This window comes from Vanessa cardui, chromosome 18 (genome assembly GCF_905220365.1).
Source record: "Vanessa cardui chromosome 18, ilVanCard2.1, whole genome shotgun sequence".
Classification (NCBI taxonomy): Eukaryota; Metazoa; Arthropoda; class Insecta; order Lepidoptera; family Nymphalidae; genus Vanessa; species Vanessa cardui.
Window position 1 is genome coordinate 8,406,947 of NC_061140.1, and position 22,498 is coordinate 8,429,444.

At 35.2% G+C, this 22,498-nt stretch overlaps 3 protein-coding genes across 4 annotated transcripts in view; 1 reads left to right on the top strand and 2 right to left on the bottom strand.

The window, feature by feature from the left end:
- Positions 1-345: 345 nt before the first annotated feature.
- LOC124537270 (cyclin-Q) lies at positions 346-1,601 on the bottom strand. The gene is made up of 2 exons (XM_047114048.1): positions 824-1,601; positions 346-493 (listed from the first exon to the last, which is right to left on the bottom strand). The coding sequence occupies exons 1-2, from the start codon at positions 1,487-1,489 to the stop codon at positions 404-406; spliced, it is 756 nt and encodes a 251-aa protein (XP_046970004.1). The 5' UTR covers positions 1,490-1,601; the 3' UTR covers positions 346-403.
- Positions 1,602-4,266: 2,665 nt separating this feature from the next.
- On the top strand, positions 4,267-9,808 carry LOC124537572. Its single transcript, XM_047114445.1, has 4 exons — positions 4,267-5,516; positions 8,278-8,430; positions 8,709-8,821; positions 9,748-9,808. Exons 1-4 carry the CDS (start codon positions 4,302-4,304, stop codon positions 9,806-9,808), a joined length of 1,542 nt encoding a protein of 513 aa, XP_046970401.1. The 5' UTR covers positions 4,267-4,301.
- Positions 7,569-22,498, bottom strand: part of LOC124537670 (guanine nucleotide-binding protein G(o) subunit alpha) — a 48,202-nt gene continuing 33,272 nt past the window's right edge. For both annotated transcript variants that reach the window (XM_047114586.1, XM_047114585.1), the window contains exons 5-8: positions 13,224-13,352; positions 12,988-13,117; positions 11,273-11,426; positions 7,569-10,587 (exon numbers count right to left, since the gene is read on the bottom strand). In XM_047114586.1, the coding sequence (XP_046970542.1) occupies positions 10,400-10,587; positions 11,273-11,426; positions 12,988-13,117; positions 13,224-13,352 (601 nt within the window). In that variant the 3' untranslated portion in view covers positions 7,569-10,399. The remainder of the gene's footprint in view (positions 10,588-11,272; positions 11,427-12,987; positions 13,118-13,223; positions 13,353-22,498) is intronic.

Consider the following 22,498-nt stretch of genomic DNA (forward strand, 5'->3'; position numbering starts at 1 on the left):
ATAAAATGTTATAACCTCAGGGTTTTTTCCCAATAGAAATAAAACATTGTTTTATTACATAAAAAGGTTTTTTTTTTATTTTCTTATATCTATTTATGTGATAAAAATAAGATCAACATTTTAATTAAATTCATCACCCAAAACTATAAGATGCCTTATCAGCAAATAATTTTCAAAACAGTTACACTTTCATACCTGTGTTATCAAAGATTGTGTATCCTATATTTATGGTTTAAAGTTAATTTTATATATTATTAAAATATGTGTTACAGTCCATTAAATTTATAATGTCCATTGTCTGTTTTCTGGAATAATACATAATATTATGTGTAGAGAAAAAAATACTTCAATTATTGATATATTTATTTAGGTTATTTTTTAAAAACATTCATATATTTTTGTATCATATGGGTTCTGGTTCTCTGCCATATACTTGCATTATTTTCTCCATAATTTCCCAATTCTTTTCCTTCTGTAAGTCCTTTGTGAATACCTGTAATAATGAAATAGAGATAACAATGAAGTTATTAAAAAAACATTAATTAAATAATTGTCATTAAATATTTGTAAAATTCTCTATAATTTAAGGTTAATAATATTAATTTAGAATAAATTAATGAGTTCAATAATATTCATCATCAATTTCTACCAGAAAAGTAACATTGTTATGAAAACAAATTAAAACAATTTCACTTTTTTATACAAATCTGAAATAAATTGAATAATATGTAATAAAACACTAGTTAAAATAATATATGGCTTATTAAGAATTTTAAAGTCAATAAAATTTATAATTTTACTAAATGATGAAAAAAATACTAACAGAATACCAAGCAGCATCATCATCTAACGTGGAGGCCAGCGGAACTGATACTCCCAGCACATGCAATGCCAAAGTCAAGCATGCTACGGCAACATGAGGAGCTCGGTAATCCAATATCAAAGGGGAATGATGGAAGTCTTGCAAGAAGGCCATTGCTGTCCTCGCTATCGGTGCTGATCGCCACTGAGCGACTGGGAACCATTCCTGCAGCGAGCGTAGGTAATGCAGTAAATACCGATGAGGCGATGGTGCGTCCAAGTTGAAACCCAATAAACGCAGAACAAGTAATTCAGCTTGAGCCACAGAACCTCTCCATGACCAATATTCTTCGCCTAACTCTAAAGGTCCAGCTCCGCGATTAATAGAATTGTGGGCCACGTTCACGGCGTCTCTTAGCCTCACCGCCTCATCTCGAGACTTCCCAGCAGCACAAAGACAAGCTGTGCAGATGACATAGCAATCATAGTCATTTTTATCAGCTTCTTTAAAGAATTTATGATAGAATATTGCGGCAGTAGCAACGGTTGCCGGCTGTAGTCCAAGTTTTATGCCGCACTCAAAAATGAAATTTGTTGCTAAACTGTGACTAGGAGCACTTCTATAATCAGGTAGTCGCCGCTCTCGTCGACTACTTTGTAACGCCATTACATCAATCACGTCTTTCATTGTTGTTTAGTAGAATTAGATTTAAATCCAAGCGCTTAATACTTAGGAGTTATTGAAACTATAGCAACTATAAGCATGCAAAACAACAAAATTTGACAAGTACACAGATAGCGATAAAGCATTACTAGAGAGCACAGACTAGCATAAAAAAAAATTAGATTTAGATTTTGAAATAGCTTTTTAATATAAAATATAATTTAAATATTTTAATTAGTTCATATATTGTTGGTAATGCAAAAAAAGTTGGGTAAATAATAAATAACAATAGTATTAATTTTTATCATTTATAATTTTTCATGTTAAAATTCACTACCACGCTGACATATAATATTTAAAAGTAAACTAATGACATGTAATGTCTTTTTAAATGTGTCTAATTTTATTCGTAATAAAACCATAATTCTATGGTGTTGCTTATTTATTTATATCAATTTATTACGATTTACGAATAATTAATATCAATGTCAGAAGTATATTCTATGCCATCTTATATATCAACCATGTCAAGATATCTCCGTCCTGAAACTTTTAATGTCGAACCTGATACGGCATCTGCAGATTTGCGATGGTCACACTGGAGGCATACATTCATAAACTTTATCTCAGAAGAAGCTTGTAACGAAACTGATATGAAACTCAAATTATTAATAAATCATCTATCTCCTACCGTGTACTCCTATATACGCTATTGTAAATCCTACGAGCATGCCTTATCATTATTAGATCACATATATTTAAAGCCTAAAAATGAATTTTTTTCTCGATATACTTTAGTTGCTCGAAAACAAAAACAGGATGAAACTATTACAGAATACGTACACGCACTGAAATTATTAGCACATGATTGCAATTTTAAAGCCTGAAGAATATAAGAATGAATACATTCGTGACGCGTTTGTTGCTGGGATCACATCCCAAACAATACGACAGAGACTCTTAGAAAACACTTCCTTAAGTTTAGATGAAGCCCTAAATCAAGCGATTACTTTAGAATCAGCCGAACGAAATTCTCGAGGCTATATTAATAATAATTCTTTTAATCTAAATGCTCTTTCTAAACAGGAACAAGAAACGCCAATTCAACAAAACTTAGCTATAGCAAATTATTCAAGAAAGAAGCAGTGCTTCTTTTGTGGTGGCAGCATTCATCGACGATTTAAGTGTTCTGCTCGTAATGCCACCTGCCAACTTTGCTCCAAAACAGGTCATTTCGCTAATGTCTGCCGTAGTAATAAAGAAACACTTAACTATGTTGTAAAAGAAGGTGCACCGGTGGAGGTTGCTACGATTTCTGCGGCCTCACCTTCTAGCTTAAAAAGAGCTACGGTATCAGTACAATTAACGATTACAAAGCTGATGCACTTATTGATACTGGTAGTTCCGTAAGTTTCGTAAGCGGTTCTTTAGCGCAAACAATACATCTGAAAAGAAATCCAAGCAGGCCATAACTTTAGCCTCACTTAATCACATATCTTTTGTGGAAGGTTCCTGTGTAGCGACAATCAAAATAGGGCAACATATCTATAAAAGTCAGCCCCTCTTAATTGTAAACAATCTTTGCGCAGACCTTATTATAGGGCATGACTTATTACAAAATCATTCAGTGCTTGAATTTCAGTTTGGAAGTAACCAAGGACCCCTGAAAGTCTGCAATATTATAGAAGCATCTGTTCCTCCTGCAACTTTATTTAGTAATTTATCTCCTAATATTAGACCAATAGCTATAAAATCTAAACGTTACTCTGAAGACGATCTAAAATTTATAAATAATGAAATATCTAAATTACTAGAAGAAGGCGTCATTGAGCCCAGCGTATCTCCATGGCGAGCACAAGTATTAGTGACAGGAGGTGGTACACACCGAAAGCGGCTTGTTATTGACTATTCGCTTACCATAAACAGATTTACAGAACTAGATGCATTTCCTCTACCTAGCATCGAGTCTATAATTGAAAAAGTTGCAAAATTTAATTATTTTAGCCAAATCGATCTAAAAAGCGCTTATCACCAGGTACCAATTTTGTCATCTGAACGACAATATACAGCATTCGAAGCATGTGGTAAACTTTATCATTTTACAAGAATACCTTTTGGGGTAACAAACGGTGTCGCGGCCTTCCAGCGAACATTACAATACATTATCGATACAGAAAAATTAGCAGGAACGTTCGCATATCTAGATGATGTCACTGTTTGTGGTAAGAGTAAAGATGACCACGATAGAAAACTCAATGAATTTAAGAATGCAGTTAAGAAATACAAATTAACTCTAAACGAAAGTAAATGTGTCTTTGGAAGCGACTCTATAAATCTTTTAGGATACTCAATATACAATAATACGATTAAACCTGACAATGACCGTCTTAAACCACTACTGGATCTTCCAATTCCTACAGATTTACCAACCTCAAAAAGGACTTTAGGTTTATTTGCTCACTATTCCAAGTGGATCCAAAATTTTTCTCAGAAGATCAGACCACTTATTGGTATTAAGCATTTTCCTTTAAACCAGGAGGCTGTTACATGTTTTATCTCTTTAAAATCAGATGTTTGTAAATCTACTTTGGTAGTGGTCGATGAAAATGCAACATTCATGGTAGAAACAGATGCATCTGAATTTGCCATTGCTTCTACACTCTCTCAAAACGGTCGTCCAGTTGCATTTTTTTCACGAACTTTAACTGAGTCTGAGTGCAAACATTCTTCTATAGAAAAGGAGGCAAGTGCAATTATTGAATCTCTGCGTAAATGCCGGCACTATTTAATGGGAAGACATTTCTTGCTTTTAACTGATCAACAGTCTGTAGTATTCATGTTCAATCAAAAACATTCAAGCAAAATAAAAAATGAGAAAATTGAAAGATGGAGGCTTGAACTTTCCAGTTTTAAATTTGAAATTATTTATCGACCTGGTAAGGATAATACAGTGGCTGACGCTCTATCTAGAGTATGTGCTCATATTAATTTTGATAATAGTAAGTTGAAAGAAATTCACGAACTTCTTTGTCACCCTGGTGTCACAAGATTAGCACACTGGGTAAGGACGAAAAACCTTCCATACTCTATCAATGACATTAAACTTATAACTACTTCCTGCAGAGTGTGTGCTGAAATTAAGCCTCGTTTTAATAAAAATAAATATCAACTCATAAAAGCTACTTCTCCATTTGAACGATTGAACATAGATTTTAAGGGACCCTTACCATCTAACACGCAAAATAAATACATGTTAACGATTATTGATGAATACAGCCGATTTCCATTCGCTTATCCCTGCAAAGATATGACTGCAACGACTGTAATTAAATGTTTGAAGGATCTTTTCTTTATGTTTGGTACTCCGCTTTATGTACACTCAGACAGAGGAGCGACATTTATGTCTGAACAATTGAAGCATTTTTTTTACTCACTTGGGATAGCTTGCAGTCGAACAACTCCATATAATCCCCAGGGAAATGGACAAGTTGAAAAACTTAATGGAACTCTTTGGAGAAACATACAATTATACCTCCGATCTAAAGATATGGAGATATCAGATTGGGAAAAAGCTTTACCAGTGGCTTTACACTCCATCAGGTCACTTCTATGTACTAATACTAATGTAACTCCTCACGAAAGAATGTTCAACCATGCCCGAGGAACTTCAAACGGCGAATCATTTCCTTCTTGGATGTTAAATCCAGGACCTGTTTTAATGAAAAAGAACGTGAGAGCTACCAAGTACGATCCTATAGTTGAAGAGGTAGAGTTACTCCAGCCCAATCCGCAATATTCGTATGTCAGATTGTCAGATGGAAGAGAAACTACAATCTCTAACAGACAATTAGTTCCACTACCAGAAAATTTAGAAGATTGTAATGAAAATAATAAAATGCAAAATTCTGAAAATATTCAAGATGAAAATCCTATTCCTAATCAAAAATCTATTGAAAATAATCAATCTCATGAACTTCCTTCCACGAGTTCGTCATTTAAAGAACGTCGTTCAACACGACAGCGAAGAATACCGAGCTATTTAAACGATTACGTATTGTCTTAAGAGAGGGGGTGAATGACATATAATATTTAAAAGTAAACTAATGACATGTAATGTCTTTTTAAATGTGTCTAATTTTATTCGTAATAAAACCATAATTCTATGGCGTTGCTTATTTATTTATATCACACGCTATGCATTGAAATCAGAAGTGTTGAATTACAAATTATTATCTACAATTCGAAATTTGAAAATTTTATTTATATACAGTGCGATATCTCAATAAATCGACATCATTTGCATTTTTTTAAGAGTAAGTATTTATAAAAAGAAAACTTTATTTTATACAGGAAAAAACTACGAAATACTAACTCCCAAATATTATTTTTTTGCCAGATGATATTTCAGTTAATTAAGGCCATTTAGATTTTTGGCTGTTACAAGTTTGATGTTAAATAATTGTCTATGGACTCATTGGTTACCCTATAATCTCTGTATATTCTATTCCATTCAATGAAGGAATAAAGATAAACAAACCTGCGATTTATGTATTTCATGTGATTTGCTAAAAGCTGAACTATATTGTACATTACTAATAGTTCTTGATTAATATAGTCTTTATATAAAATAAAATACTATTCCACTTAACTACTTATATGCTAAATACTTTAATAACATCTTCGTCGACATTCCTATGATAATATATAATAGATTATTGAAAATCAACCAATAATAACGCCTCAATTCGATGTTAAATGTTAATCATTTGGCTTTTATCCTGATGCAGTTGGAATAGACTATTGACTACTGGTTGCGTTATATCGATACGATCCCGAAGCCTCTCTAATCCGTGCCATTGCAGTGGTTTAAAAGGGTAGAAATCCCACATAACCCGGTTTCTCCTCCAGGGACCCTGGTACCTGGCTGAAAGTTTCTACTGCGTGAAAAGAAAAAGACTAGACCGGGAGATGATGACACAAAATATTAGGTCATTTGTACCAGTATGGCGGTTCTTCAGGGGTCTAATTGCGTAAAGGCTAAAAGGAAAATGATGGTCATACCGCTCGCACCGGCGGCCCAATCGCGAGGGCGTTAATCGAACGCGTCGGAAAAATAACGAGTGTCGAATGATTTGTTCCACAAAAATGCTTGGATTTTCAGATAGTCGAAAAAAAAAGAAGTATGCGGTAGCATAATGGCATACTTCTCAGGTGTGACTTACAACCCGCCATTTGTACCAGGTTAATATTTACATAGCTAATCATCGCCATTCACGAAAGTCAGCGTGCGTCAAGTTTCCACAAAAGTATGTGTGGAAACTACTTACTGCAAAGGAGTAATTTTCTTTTTTTTCGCCAAACGATTTGTTCCAACCTGAAACTTTTTTTAACAGTTTGCTGTATGATCCTAAATATAAGTCTGATAATGCCATACCTGTGAGAGGTGGCGAATGTGAACAATATTTTTTAAAAAAATTCAAGTATGGCGCCACTTATTCCCTCTACTACAAGTATGGCAATTATAATAATGGTCACATTGTATCGTATAATCTGTCCCTTTAAGAAGTATTGAATATTTCATTTAATTGGCTAAGATGTTATGTCCCTAGTTACAACGGTTTATTCAATTTTTTAAAGAGGAATTGTAAATAATTCAAAGAGGAATTGCAAATCCTTTTATCAAGTATCAGCATTGACAAACTGTATTATAAATTCAAGTCATGACCAATGACCTCAAAATATTGTCACAGACATGTGTCTTGCAGTAATGGCAGTTTTCCGTCTACAGAAATCATTCCAATTTTATGTCGATTAGACGTTATGATCATAAAACGTGTATTATAAATTGAGTAATTTTTTAATAATTTATTCTTTAGCTAGAATCTTTAATACTTTTTATTTGTTGTATTGTGTTTCATCCTCGAAGTGCGATGAGGTTGGGATATAAATAAGGATTAATAAATAAAACAAACATTATTATTTGAACATAAAAATTAGAATATAATCATTTTCAGTAATTATTTAAAATTATACACTTAAAGTACATTTATAGTAAATTCAATAAAAAATACCAGTGCAGACGAGATACAAAAAAGAGAAAATATTGTTTAATTACATCGTTGGTTAAATACTTCGCTTTCAGTAAATGCATTACAAAAAATAAGTTTTAACGTAAAGAAATAAACAGTTACAAAGTCACTCGATATAGAAAAATAAAGATAAGATTGAATCACATTCAAAAATTACCCACTAGTGACTAAAAATTTTACTCTCTTAAAACGCTTGTTTTTTTTTTAATAAACGGGACCGCTCGGCGCGCTGTCGTCGCTGAAAGGTTCGCGGACCCGACGCCCCTCCCCGGGGGGGGGGGGGGGGGGCGAGCGCCTCGCCGTCCCTCACACGCGCTACAAGTTAACGTTACATGTCTTCAATTCTAAATAAGGTTCACATCGCACTCGGATTAGTTCCCACACGACTACATCCGGTGCGGCCACACTCGCCCTTACCGCGAATCTCAGACGCGAGTTAGTCGAGAGAACGAGGTTCGTATAAATAGTGAGGTTAGTAATAACTTTGGTAAACATGAATGAAGCACGGTGATAACGTATTCGAGTCTCAGTGACTAAATTACAATGTTGAATATTAAAAAACACAACTGAACGTCGAAATCGAATGCTTTCGGTTCCGAAACGCGCCGTAAATGCATGGGGGCGTCCATTTCGTCCCGTTCGACGCTAATTTATTCAGAAACTTCATAAACGTCCTCCAGTGACTCTAATAAGCGCGAGAGCTCTTGAGCCGCAACATTTCAGTCTTCAAACGAGAAGCCAACACGTGACGTGACTTTGCCGAAAGGTTGCTTTGAGCTCGGAGGCGAGTCGCGAGGGTCGCGGGAGTCGCCGAATAGTTTGTGCGCAATTGTCGCATCCCTAGCTGAGGAGATGTGTTGTCGCGTGTTGTCGCGTGTGCGTTTCGGTCACTGTCACGATTCTTATAAACTAAATGTGATTCGAGCGAATAAACAATGCGGCAGTGTACAAAATTTACATCACATTCACTCGAAATATTAAAGCATACAAGTTAATGCTCAGCGGCGGAGGAGCGCGGCGCGGGCGGCGCCCCTCGCTAAATGTAGTATGAAGCTTACCTAAATTATGTATCGGGATCGAATGTAGAACTGCGCTAATTATAATTATTAGTTCTGTTTTACATACACATATTGTTACATAAAAAACCTACCTAGCAACAAGCGAGCGCCGGACGCTCGGGCGCGGACCACTCTGTGCCTCTGCGCGCCTCTGCGCGCCTCTCGCCGCCTCTCGCCGCCTCTCGCCGCCTCTCCCCGGCAACCCTCAGGCGAGTGGCCCGCGCGGTCGCATGTAGGCTTACATTTCCATTTAAGTAATCACTTTTTACATACTCATAAAACATAAAATGAAATTAAATCACCTAACTATGATAATAGTAAAGGTACTGCCTAATCGCATTATTAATTAATGTTTATTGATACAATTACTGTCCTAACGCTTAAAAGTAAGATTTTTTTTTATTTTAGTATTAATAATAAATTATGTTATATAGTTTATATATGTATAATATTGATTACGCCAATTCGCGAGTGTATACAAGTTTATATACTCACATATCTTACACATATGCTAGCAATGCTGGTTTTTTACAATTTTATTATAACAATCGCTGCGTCGGCGATACAGACTCCACCGCCCTTCACAAAATAATCATCAACGCTTACATGACCGTTGCCACTCATATAACGAGAACTAATCGTCCGATAAGAGTACGCTAGACAAATAAATACCTACCATGATTTATAATTGCATAAAACAGTTGATCTTAAATAGCTACGTCTTAAGGTTACAGTAAAGGTGATATAGAAAAAATATGAACACAAAACAACTATATATATGTTTGTATATGGCATAAACAACTAATTCTCTCGTAGGAATAAACAGTTTGTGCATAGTACGTCGCTTAACTTAAACAATATTTGACTTGTTCAAGGATACAATCTTAGCTTAGACACAAGGTGTGCGAAACGAATGTCCTTAATCCGAGCCGGTTACAGTTTGTGCATTCAAAAGTTTATAAAAAAATAAATTTTTCATCGTAAGTGATAAATACCTAATAATGGAATGATATTTTGTAAGTTAAAGTAGGCCTGTGAACGTAGTCATGCATATCACTACTGTTCTGCGCTAAATATTGGTTCCTTTCTGGTTTGGTCCGTAAGAGAGTGAGTATATAAGCACATGCGTCCGGAGCGACTCGTCGCTGCGCGCCCGGCCCGCGCCTGACCGCCTAGACCGCCTAGACCGCGCCTAGACCGCGCCTAGACCGCCTAGACCGCCTAGACCGCGCCTAGACCGCCTAGATTGCGCCTAGACCGCGAACACAACCTACACGTCAATTTATGCCTAGCACCAAAATTTAGAATTGAACACTAGATATCTAAAATTGCAACTGCACTGAACCGGAGACGAGAGAGGGGGGGCGGGGCGGGGCGCGGGGCGGGGCGGGCGTCGCTCCGCGAAGCTTACTTCTCGTAAAAATATATGATACGCGTAACTGAGCGCTCGCGCCTCTCCGAGCGGGGCGAGCGGAGTGACTGAACGACCACAAAAATACATTCTATGATAAATATTATGAAAAAAACCGTTCACTGGGTCGCTCGTACGGCGTCCGAGCGCCGCGAACGAGGCCGGCCCTCGGAGGACCAACTCCAAATTTAATTAACCTGAATTGGATATTGCATGAACTTGAATAACACGTCCTAAAATCACTTATTATTTCGACGAGTAGAAAATGAATCGGATTCCGTCCGCGGCGGCGGCCGGCGCTCGGAGGCGTGGCGGCAAGTAACACGTTAACGAATAGACATTAAGGTTGAGATTGGCTCGCCATGGCCAGCGTCAGCTAGTAGAGGCCGCAGCCGCGCAGGTTGTTGGCGATGATGACGTCAGTGACGGCGTCGAACACGAACTGGATGTTGTTGGTGTCGGTCGCGCACGTCATGTGGCAGTAGATCTCCTTCGTGGTCGACTTGTTCTTGGCCTCGAATTGTGCCTGGATGTAGGCCGCCGCCTCGCCGTACTCTTGCGCACCTGCACCAAACACACACACACACACCACATTATACAACACCAATTCAAATATTGGGTTTTATTGTCAATTTATTAGTTACATTTTGAAATACTATATGTGTGACAAATCGATTTATCTTTATAGTTAGTGTATTACTGTTTGCACTGAAGTCATACATACTATTATAACCTTCGACAATACGGACTATCTAATGCAAAAAGAATTACTCTAATCGGATAGCTAGTTATTACTGGCGCGTTAAGACTTAAAAATCTAGTTTTAAAAAAAAATGGTATTAACTTGTTGGAATAACACTTATAATACGGATAACTTTGGATTATGACAGTTGTATTAAAATAACATTCACTTGGTGGTAGGGCTTTGTGTTAGCCCGTCTGGGTAGGTACCACCCACTCATCAGTTATTTTACCGCCAAACAACAGTACGCAGTATTGTTGTGTTCCGGTTTGAAGGGTGAGTGAGCCAGTGTAACTACAGGCACAAGGGACATAACATCTTAGTTCCCAAAGTTGGTGGCGCATTGACGATGTAAGGAATAGTTAATATTTCTTACAGCATCATTGTCTATGGGTGATGGTGACCAGTTACCATCAGGTGGCCCATAGGCTCGTCCGCCAACCTATAACATAAAAAAAAATGACTACATTGCCCACCATTAAATAAGCAACATATTAAAACTCTCACCCGTGTATTCAGGGAAGCAAATGGTGAGAGGCGACTTGCGGATCTTCTCTTCAAACAGATCCTTCTTGTTGAGGAAGAGAATGATGCTCGTGTCGGTGAACCATTTGTTGTTACAGATCGAGTCGAACAGCTTCAAACTCTCTTGCATACGGTTCTAGAATAACGAGTTATATTTGAGATAAACAAGATAAAAGCGGTTCGAACTGGTTTCAACTGATCCGACATATAAGAGATATTCAAATCACTAAAGAGTTTCTTTGTAAATGAGATTTTATCACGAGAAAACATAGTATTCAATGCGTTTTCCCTAGTAACAGATTTAATTAAACTTCATATAACAAAAAAAATAATCTTTATGTAACTGTGTCAACAGAAAAAAAAATCATAAGATTCAAAAGAAAATCGAAAATATAATTTTGAATATTTCAATATTAACGATACGAAAATATTTTTTTAAGATAACAGACAAAATGTATTTGGTCTGTAATCAATTGCGAAGGAGAAAAAGTTATCTGAATGAAGTTAGAGTATTATAAACATTGATAACTAATCTGAGAGTGGCACGATTGCGTAACAACCAGAAATATTGCACAAGTTTTAACGAAAACACGTATAATAATATGAATAGTACATGAATTATTTCTAATAGTTTTCTTGTCGAACATATTATGAAGTCTTTGAAATTACAGGAAATATTTCAAAGCATATATGTATAAGGTAAACTGTCTTGCTTAAAGAGTTCACATAGTTTGCATTTACATAGAATCTATAAATAGTTCGAAGATCAGTAGATACTCGTACATAACAGAATAATGCTCTAGTTACTTGAAGTAAAAAGGGTTTTTCTTAGTGGTAGAGCTTTCTACTTGGCTGTCTGCAAGTACCAAATACTCATCAGATATTTTACCACCAAAAAGCAGTACCCATTATTGTTGTATTCCGGTTTGAAGATTAAATGAATCAGTGTAACTACAGGCAAAAGGCACATAACATCTCAGTTCCCAAGGGTGGTAGTGCATTGGCGAAGTAAGGAACGATTAATATTCCATACAGCGCTATTGTCTATGGTGATGACCAGTTACCATCAAGTGGCACATTTAATAGTCCACCTACCTTCGTCATAAAAAAAATCCTATCATTGCTTGATAACTTGCGAGCTACTTTTCGTAATGCCAGTTCATAATAAACATTAGGAAAATCTTTATAACAAACATGACACTGAGATTATTTTTGGTTATGGTTTAGTATTAACATTATTTTTATTAAGAAATAAGAAGACATTTTATTATCTAACTGAAAAAATAGCAATCACAGGGCGTACATTACCTTTGTACTTCTAACTCGACTATAATGCCTTAATAGAAAACCTATTCTCGATAATATCATAAACTGAAACGTTTATCATAGAAGAAAAAAAGACAAATTGTAGAAGAAGAAGAGTAAAAGTTATGACCTTTGCAAATTAGTCAAATTCTTTGCCTTGAATACTCATTATTACCTAATTGATAAGACTCGAATAAGCAAAGTCTAGCTCTAGTCACTTGTAATCTAACCAGTACATCAGTGCCATATCACATTTAACGGCATTTTCCCATACAATCAACACATTCGTTCTTAACGTGTACGAGAATAAGCAACATTTGTTCCTAAAGACATTAATCATACTTTGTGTGAAGTTATCTTTGATTATATCTATATGAATTAAATTGATTTACCGTTGTTTCATCTTCATGCAAGACCTGGTCATACTCGGACATGGCGACGCAGAAAATAATCGCAGTCACATCTTCGAAGCAATGGATCCACTTCTTTCTCTCCGATCTCTGCCCGCCCACGTCGAACAATCTGGAATAAAAACATCAAATATTTTATTACGGACGGGACGAAATGAAAAATTTACGGTACCAGCATTAAATTTAGATTTCATTCAGTGGAATGTATCAAGACTCACTTGAAATTGAGGTTTTTGAAAGAAAAGTGCACTTCGACGATACCGGTGGTTTTGACTCTGGTTCTTAAAATATCTTGCTCGGTGGGTTGATAGTCTCTTGCACCTAACCGGTCGAGATCATCGAGGAAACTGAAAGTATAATTTATACGATTAAATATTACAGAGCTTTGGTTAATAGTCTTATCGATAAATCATTACATATATTCATGGTGAATGCGTTCCAACCAAAGATGAGTTTTGGTGGAGAGCAAGCATAATTACAGACACAGATACATAGCACCTTAGTTCCTATAGTTGAACATGCATTTAATTTTTTTATGCTTCTGCGATTATTGTCAACCTTTCTATATCCAATAATAATAATATAAAAGAATTATTCGATTAAATATCCAAATGCTTCGTAACTATCATAATGATATTCGTATTGTGATCGAATTAATGACATTATATGATTCGCTAACGAAGAGCAAACAGGAAAAATGTTTTTTGCACTTATAAATACACAGTAACGAACTTGAAACACAAACTCGAGTAGTTAATTTGTAGTTTCAAACGCGAAGATATGTATCAGAGCGGCATCGCAATCAATAAAGTGGATTGCTAGCGGCATCATGTTAATAACGAAATGAAAGGAATTTTCATCACAGATTGGGTTTTAATTACGGATAAGATAAACTATTGAAATGTATGGAGTTTTTGTCACAATTTTTGTATAAAATCAAATGATTTCTGAAATCATAAACCAACTTATATAAGACTATTAGCGACCCGACCCGGCTTCGCACGGGTGCAAAACTGACAATGAATTTCCTACTTAATTTGTTTATTTACATCACATTAGAAACTTCTAAAATTGTCTCTTTACAATATTTTTCATGTATTATATACAAAAAGGAAAGAAAGCGAATGGTACCATACATGTCCTTTTGGACGTATTCGACCGTGGCGACCAATTCAAATGGAGATTCACCAACTGCTCAGGACATATCATAGTTAAAAAGCGTACACACAGAAGTGATGATGGAACACAAATCTGAGATAAACAGAACGTATTCATGCTGAGATACTTCACGCGCTTTCCGAAACACAAAAGTGTGAACATTTCAAATTCTCAATAGTTATAATGTCTTAAAAGTAAATTCGAATCCTGCAACTAAACAAAACACATAGTATGAATCATGCTAACGAGATCGATGGCTCGTTAGATGACTTAATAGTAAAATATTATATCTATGTCGATGTTTCATCGGCCATTCTTATCGTATTGTCTCGTATAATTCCCATGAACTGTTTTTATATTCAAATAATTTATAACATTTACTTGTATCATATAAATTAAATACTACTAAGATAAGATTTTTTAATTATTTATTTTAAGAAGCCAAAAGAAATAATTGTCCATCTGATCGTTGGTGTGTGTCTGCAGAAAACGAAACGTAAGAAATATTTAGCACTTCTTAAAAGGTTAATGTGTCCACACTTTCAAATATATGTGATACTTGTGCTTGCATTACTGGAAAACTCTTGGCTCACCCTTCAAATATAGAACTACTGTTATTTTCCTACGTGTCTACTGGTTACTTGAAGACATTGTTAACCTAAGATTTAATTTTGGGCATTTTTGCTATCAGAATATGCTAAGTCGTATATATCAATCGTCGAGTTTCTTATTTGGAACAAAACGCAGAGCCCCCTCTCGATAAGAATATCTAATTAACTCGACAATTACTAATAGAATATGAAGGTAAGTGCTCTTAATAAAACCGAGCCAATTGTATTACTCATGTAATTTTATCGGTGTCGTGCAACTGAAGTACCTACGTGTCGTGTCACATTCCTTGACTATATGAGACGAGGTGTTTATCTTAGTAATATCGAATAGTATTTGTATGATGTACGTATGTTATAAATTTGTATGGTGATATTTTATCACCACGGTTAAACCACTGAACGAAACGAAAGGAGACAACTGAGGTAGAGAGAGATAGAAAATAAAATGTGACCAAGATAAAGTATCGGTCAAAATGTAGTGTATATACATTATACAAAGATTTTTTTATTCAAAGTTCCGTAAAAAATATAACATTGTTTTCATTGAATATATATATTAATGTATATTAATATATTGTCAGGAAATTTAATAGTTTTTTTTTTCAACTTAATGTACTTTAGAAATATTTTTCATGATTATTAGCGGTTTTTAGCCATAACAATACCTTAAAGATTAAATATATTTGTCCGTTGTTATAGAGCGATTAAAAAAATATGTTACCAGAAGCTAGCGAGCATTAGTTTTCGAGCACGACCATGAAATGTAGTCAGGGCGAGTCTTAGTCATGGGTTTTTCCTTTATCGACTTATGTAAAATATTGCGGCGAATATGTTTTATATGTGTCACTATGTTTAATTAACTATGGTAGGATACAAGAACTGTAACGGACAATTGAATGGTTAAAATTTATCCATTTGATTATGACATACAATTTCGCGCGATTTCAATTCACGTAACATTGGAAAACACAAGCTTCATCAGCATTCGTTTGATTTTGAAAATGACGTATCAACCAATCAATAATTGTAATAGTTAATTCATACTAGGCTGTTAATGAAGAGCCATTTATTGAGCTTACTACATGTGTTTTATAAGGCGATATTCGAAGAGACGAAATATACAGACGCGAGTGTTGACTAGTCGTAATAAGAAAGTAAAACAGTTGTACATAATTTATTAGTGAAAAACTCACTAATTATCCGGTTTTTACTTAACACGGTTGATATTTGTAAAAGCATTCGAATCGGTGCGCCACCAGTTGCAAACGGCGACTACGAGTCGGGGCGTCGGCACCACATACATATTAACGAGTTGGAACCGACCAGACAACACGCGATTCTTGAATATTATTATATACAGGAACTCCACACAGCCGGGTAGCCTACAAATTACAAGCGCGCCCATAATTATACATTTGGAATTCCCATTTCTATTTTTTTTTAACTTTATTCAAATATGGAAGCAGACTGTTAAACAGGCTACCTGCCATCACTGCCAATAGATTGCCATCCTCGGGATCTAAGATGCTATGTCATTTGTGGTGGTAGTTATACTGGCGCACACAATTACCAAAATACGTTACAAGTATTACTGGCTGGCGGTACAATAAGTGTTGAGAGGACGGTACCTAAAAAAAGTTGCACAAATCTCTACCACCAAGTAATTATTATGTTGTCAATTACGACAGCTCCAGTAAATCTGCGACATCAAATTATATGGGTATACAGATTTCAAATCTTTTTTAAATTAATATGGTTATTTTTTATTACTAAAAATATTAATTTCGGGATATTTACCATGCTTTTTATTTTTGTTCGGTGGAGCCCGATAGTTTAACATTATCTACGAATGCCTTGTTCACGAGACTCGAGTCTCGTGAGTCTCTCAAAAATAAAAAACATGGTAAATACCCCGAAATTAATACCTTTAGATTTCAAATCATCTTTAATCTATTAAAAATATTTCGATACTTTCATTTACCATAGTAACTAATATTTAGGCAAGAACTTATAATTTAAGAAATATACGGTGGTGCGTTGCAATAGATGATAGTATAACTCATTAGATCATTTCAATGACAATAGGTCGCGAGTCTGCCACAATGAGTCAGTTGTGACGGAATCTCGCTACCAAGTAATTGTGGTTGAATCAAGGAAATAGATCCGTCCGACCAACTGACAGACCGTTTAAATAATCCACTTTAACAACTCTATTAAACAAACTGAACTTCACTTCATTTTTACTTGATAGTAGGATTTGTGCTATTCACAGATATCTACCGTCAAACAGTACATTGTTGTTTTCCATTTAGAAGGGTAAGTGAGTCCGTGTAACTACAGACGCAAGGGCCTATAATTCCCAAAGTTGGTGACACTTTGGCGATGTAAGGAATAGTTAACATTCCTTGCAATCTGGTGACCACTTATCTTATGCGTATCAGAAGGCCCTTATGAACGTCTTCCAACAAAGTGCCATAAAAAAATAATTTTCCTAGGGCACAAAATAACCTTGACCAAGAATATTCTCGTATTCATTCATAAAAGTGAGAATTATTAATCTGGGTCGAATTAACAATGAATAGTGGAAGATTAGTCGAGTTATTTTCACATAATATCTGTTCCTATTGTTGACCTAGAGAGATTATTCGCTAAGTGTCGTGTGAAAGGCCGGCGAGGCACCTGGTAACCGGCGGACCGAATGAAACTTTGTCCAACACACGCGAGCTTTTCGTGCTTAACTTGTTACCTAAGCACTTAACGTTATAAATTATTTAATAAATCTTCCTTAATTTGACATATATTTCCATAGATAAGCAATAACGATTATTCTTAGAATTTTTGTTAAATTATTAAACAGCACTGAATAACTTATCAGTATTAAGACACTAGCAAAACCGTATGTATGAATGTATATCAAATCAAATTAAAATATACTTTCAAATAGGCTCTTACGAGCAGTTTTCGTTAATTACTTATGTCGTTTTTTATATGATTAAAACAGAGCTGTGACCACTGGTTCGAAATGTAGATTCCATCGAATAGAACCATCAGGCAAGCTCTTTTATACAAAATAAAATGTAGTTATAAGAAAAAAATATTAGTCGAACGATAAATGTATTGATTTATATATACATAGTTGCAGCACTTAGTGGCAATTTTTAATCAATATCGATGGAGATCCGTCAAAGTTGAAGTCATATACGTAAAACGGAAAAAGTTTTATTTATAGACAAAGTATCAATGTCAAAAACGAAAGTGAAATATATCTGATGAATTAAGTAACATTTGGCATGTTACGAATTCGTAACAAACTCTTAGTTCAGCGTTCGCCGATCGCAGTTTACGATCAAGGCTGATCACAAGTCTAGGCAACCGGCAACGGCTGGCGATCGGCCAAAAGGCTAAACCCAAACTGAACCTATACGGACACCCCTTGATATATGTCAGGGTTTTTAAACAATACAAGCAACAGTGTCTGAGGCTAACGACATCTTCAATACGAAATGTTTTCGAAAACAAACTTAATAGAAATGGATCTTTACATTTTAAGATATATTATACGGTGCTGTCGCATTAAAGTTAGGTATATGATAAAATATTTGTAACAAACTAAAATTCGTGACAAAATGTTAGTTTATCAAATGTTTTTTTCTTTTTTTATGTTCGTAACGTGTTAAGAAAATTGCAACATCGTATGCAATTTTTATTTTTCCTAAGCTAAAAATAAAAGCCCATCGCTTTTATTTACATTTACAAATCTTTTTCCACTGCGACTTGCACTCTCGGGGCGTTTATACAACTCATACACATATGTATATAAAATATCATATAACACAATGATGCAAAACATGTAACGAATTATAACAAAATCTAATAGAACATAATCTATGTTTAAAAACATTTCATAACTGCGTGGTGGCAACATTAACGTTACGATGAAAAAAAAAAATTAACTGTCAAAGTAGTTATATGAATTTTTAGCTACATACAAAGTTTTTGTCTCTACTCTGTTCAACGCGATGACGCTTTATGTATATCGATTAGTGAAATACGACAAACAATACATGCACGAAGTTACCAAGAATTAAACGCAATTAACCCACAATTGCGAACGCTTATAACCTTCTAGCTATTTTTCATAAAAGGTAAATTAGATCCTTCCCGGTAAAACACGTTCTTACCTGATTGAAAAGACTCGAATAATCTTACTGGAACACTAACAACGTTAGTTTGTACGCCTAACCAGTGCAACAGTCCATTATCAAAATATGACTCATAATGGCATTGTCGTATCATTACATAGTATAAAACAAAGTCGCTTACCGATTTACTACTACTACTTACTGTCTGTCCTATGTATGCTTAGATCTTTAAAATTACTCAACGGATTTTGATGCGGTTTCCTTTAAAAGATAAAAGGTTTTTTTTGTATAATACATGGACAATATAGTAAAAATATTACTAATTTTAGAAGTGTCTAATGTGATGTCGCAAATAAACGAATTCTTACATATTTAGTATCAGCATTGCATCCGTGTAAAGCCGGGGCGGGTCGCTAGTGTATATATAATATTGAATGTGTCCATACTTATCTTGTTCGAGTACAACCAACACTCGATATTAAAATCGTTTAACGAGTAGTTTGTCTGTGTGAAACGATTTTCAAGTCGCACGAGACAAAAACCACGACGACGAGTGGGTGAGAAAGTTTAGTGGAGTACAAAATTTCGTACCGCACATTTGCATCTTACTCTCCTCAGCACAATGTGCTGAAAGCGAGAGCTTCAAGTGCCGTCGAGGGTTTCAATGTCACTAGTGGCTCGTTTGGACGTTTGCCAGCCTAAAGACCTATTATATTATACTCGAAAATTGATACGCTACCGACTTGGCGAACACATTGCTTAATTGCTTTGAGTACCAATAGATCGCTCATTTAAATTGTATCGATTGCGCACAACGTATTTCTGTTCTCGTTTTTTTTTATACGATATTGATATGTCATACATGATTTAAAATTTCCATGATCATATTAATAGGAACACGTGTCTAATCAACGACGTAGGCGGTAAATATTCCAAGCGGGTGTATACTCTTTCGCCGGTTGCGGTTCGATGACGTCAAGGCACTGTCAACACTAAATGGGTCAGTAGAGGATGAAATACATTCGTATCACCCGAAACTATTATAATAGAACTCAATTTCCGTAAATTAATTTAATTTCAATCAGAAAACTGTTACGTCATCAAATTTTAGAGGAAAGGGTAACAAAGGAACCACAATGTTTGCATTTAAAATTATGAACTAATTATTAGAAGTGTGCATCAGAAATATATATGGGTACATTAATGGCATAATTTTTTACAGTTAACCATATCAATTGAGTGTATATAATTATTTAAATGTATTAATAAATCAATATCACTGCAGTATTTGCTTTGCGCTTAACACGTATCACGATTAAGTAAAGAAAGATTTTGGTTCGGACGTCAGATATGAAATCATCTTTCGTTGCTGACTTCAATTCTATACTGATCTATGTAAAGATTACGTAGTTTATAAGGAATACATACATTAAGATACAACTTTACCGAACTCATTTAAAATGTAAAGTTATATGTTTTTACAATCAGGTAGAGTCGAATGAATAATAAATTATTCTATCATTTATGTAAATAATGACTCATGTTTGAATATGGATAGGAAGTATATTTATGCAATATCTCATAGCTCCGATTTTATTTTTCTGCAACGGTCGTTTGCAGACAAAGATTGCATATATGCGTACATCGGGGCTCAAGTGCTTGGGTGCCCGGCAACAGGTCCAGGGCGCAACGCCCGATCAATACGAGCTAGCGCCGCGCCGCCGCACGCCGCCGACCGAGCCCTTTAAATCCCGTGCGTCCACAGCTACGTACAACGAGGCGCTACTATACATCCATCTCGCTCTCACAGTTTGCGGCTTCTGACGTATTCGATAAACGCAAATAGGTGTGAGTGAGACAGATGTTGTCGACGGCGACGTTTACTACATTGTTGCACGTTAAGTATTCTATGGACGGTGAGCTTAATGTCTTGCTACGGTTACCGATCGCCAGCGCGATCTCGTTCGCACGACACGCACACCCGATTCGCTGTGTCTACTTCACACATTCAAATATCGCAATCGATGTACAATGATGCCCATTGAAGCGATTCGTGTTAACAAATGAAATGATATCGCTTTTCGTCGACAGATATGTCATTTGCAATGAATTATTTAAAAATGGAACACTGGCTTTTTAATGACAATTTCGAAATAATGTTACGAAAAAGTTTTTAAGCATTACGTTATAATTCTGATAAAATAGCGTCAGAAGCACACACTTCATAGCTGTGCCGCAATAGCGTAAGGAACTTGAAACTATGTAAAGAGGTTTCCAAATTGGCGTGGGCGACATGCGAACTGTACATAAATCTGTCAACCCTAGCAACCCTCGTCGTAGCGTGCACATCCTCCACTATCTCAATTGCTGTCGCCCATGCGAAGTATTGATCATACGCTTCTTTAAATACATCTTTAACTGTTTATCTCATGTTATTTGCTCTCATCTTGTATATAATAATACAAATTCATATTTTACAACGAGGACTTAGAAACACATTCAACGTTTCTTCTTTTTCATTAGTCAACCTAAAATATTTGAAAATCGAACATTGACTTAAAAAAATAAACGTTTAGAATTCGAATGGTACTGAACCATAAACAGTGGCAGGCAGAAGCGAGAATGGTATTGTAGGATCTAGTTCTTTTCTCATTGTTAGAGAATATTGGTAATAATTTAAATATTAATAAGCAGCTCAATCTACAATAAAACATCTGTAATAACAATTACAGTAAACCATTATTGTGCTATTACTTAACAATGATAAAATTAATTATTTTTAAAGCAAAGATTTTATAGTTTTATAACTTCCTCTCTTAGTGGAATGGCATCCCCGTAAGCACGTTAGGTTTAATTGAAAACGAAATTACCTCCGAGCCTCGCATTATGTAATACATAACCATTTAACTTAATAAGAAACGGGTATTTTACGAAATTATCTAAAAATAACAGTGTATCTAGAGGCAACAAGGACATAACATTTTAGTTGTTCAAAGCTGTGACGCATCGAAAGTAATCTATAATAAAATATACCAATATTATAAAGGAAAAGTAGCTTTGTTTGTAGACGCACACTTCTATATATAGGCGAATTAGATGAAATTCAAGTATGAAGCAAAATTAAAACCCCTGTAAGTACATTGGCTATATTTATCAAACCAAACACCAAAATCCTAAAAAGTCAGCGGAGTTACGGGCCACAACTAATGGTTAATATTTCTTAGTGTGGTGATGGCCATTTGGCATCAGATTGTCTAAATTCTAGTCTATCTGCCTATTTAAAATAAAACTCATATATTTTAAAGAATCGTATGACTCTAAATGAAAGCGACAAACTTGTCTCACCATGTTCAAAGCCATAATGCGTTTAGAGATAAAATGTCATTGAACTCATATATTATAACAAAACAATAAACTTAGGAAATAATACGCAATAATTAAATCAAAATATACTTCATTTACGTACGCATCACACAAACATTTACAAGCACTTTAGATAACCGACAAGAAACTAACTATTTCCTAACATTTTCAATATAATTATACATAATTTTATTCATTATGTTAGTCAAATTACTAGTA

Bases quoted from the DNA above. Each gene is read 5' to 3' on its own strand.
- LOC124537270 (XM_047114048.1), bottom strand. From the start codon at position 1,489: ATGAAAGACGTGATTGATGTAATGGCGTTACAAAGTAGTCGACGAGAG. The intron at 494-823 runs GTTAGTATTTTT...TCATTATTACAG, and splicing joins ATGATGCTGCTTGGTATTCT to GTATTCACAAAGGACTTACA.
- LOC124537572 (XM_047114445.1), top strand. From the start codon at position 4,302: ATGTTCAATCAAAAACATTCAAGCAAAATAAAAAATGAGAAAATTGAA. The intron at 5,517-8,277 runs GTATTGTCTTAA...GCAACATTTCAG, and splicing joins CGAGCTATTTAAACGATTAC to TCTTCAAACGAGAAGCCAAC. The intron at 8,822-9,747 runs GCGAGTGGCCCG...ATGCGTCCGGAG, and splicing joins CTCTCCCCGGCAACCCTCAG to CGACTCGTCGCTGCGCGCCC.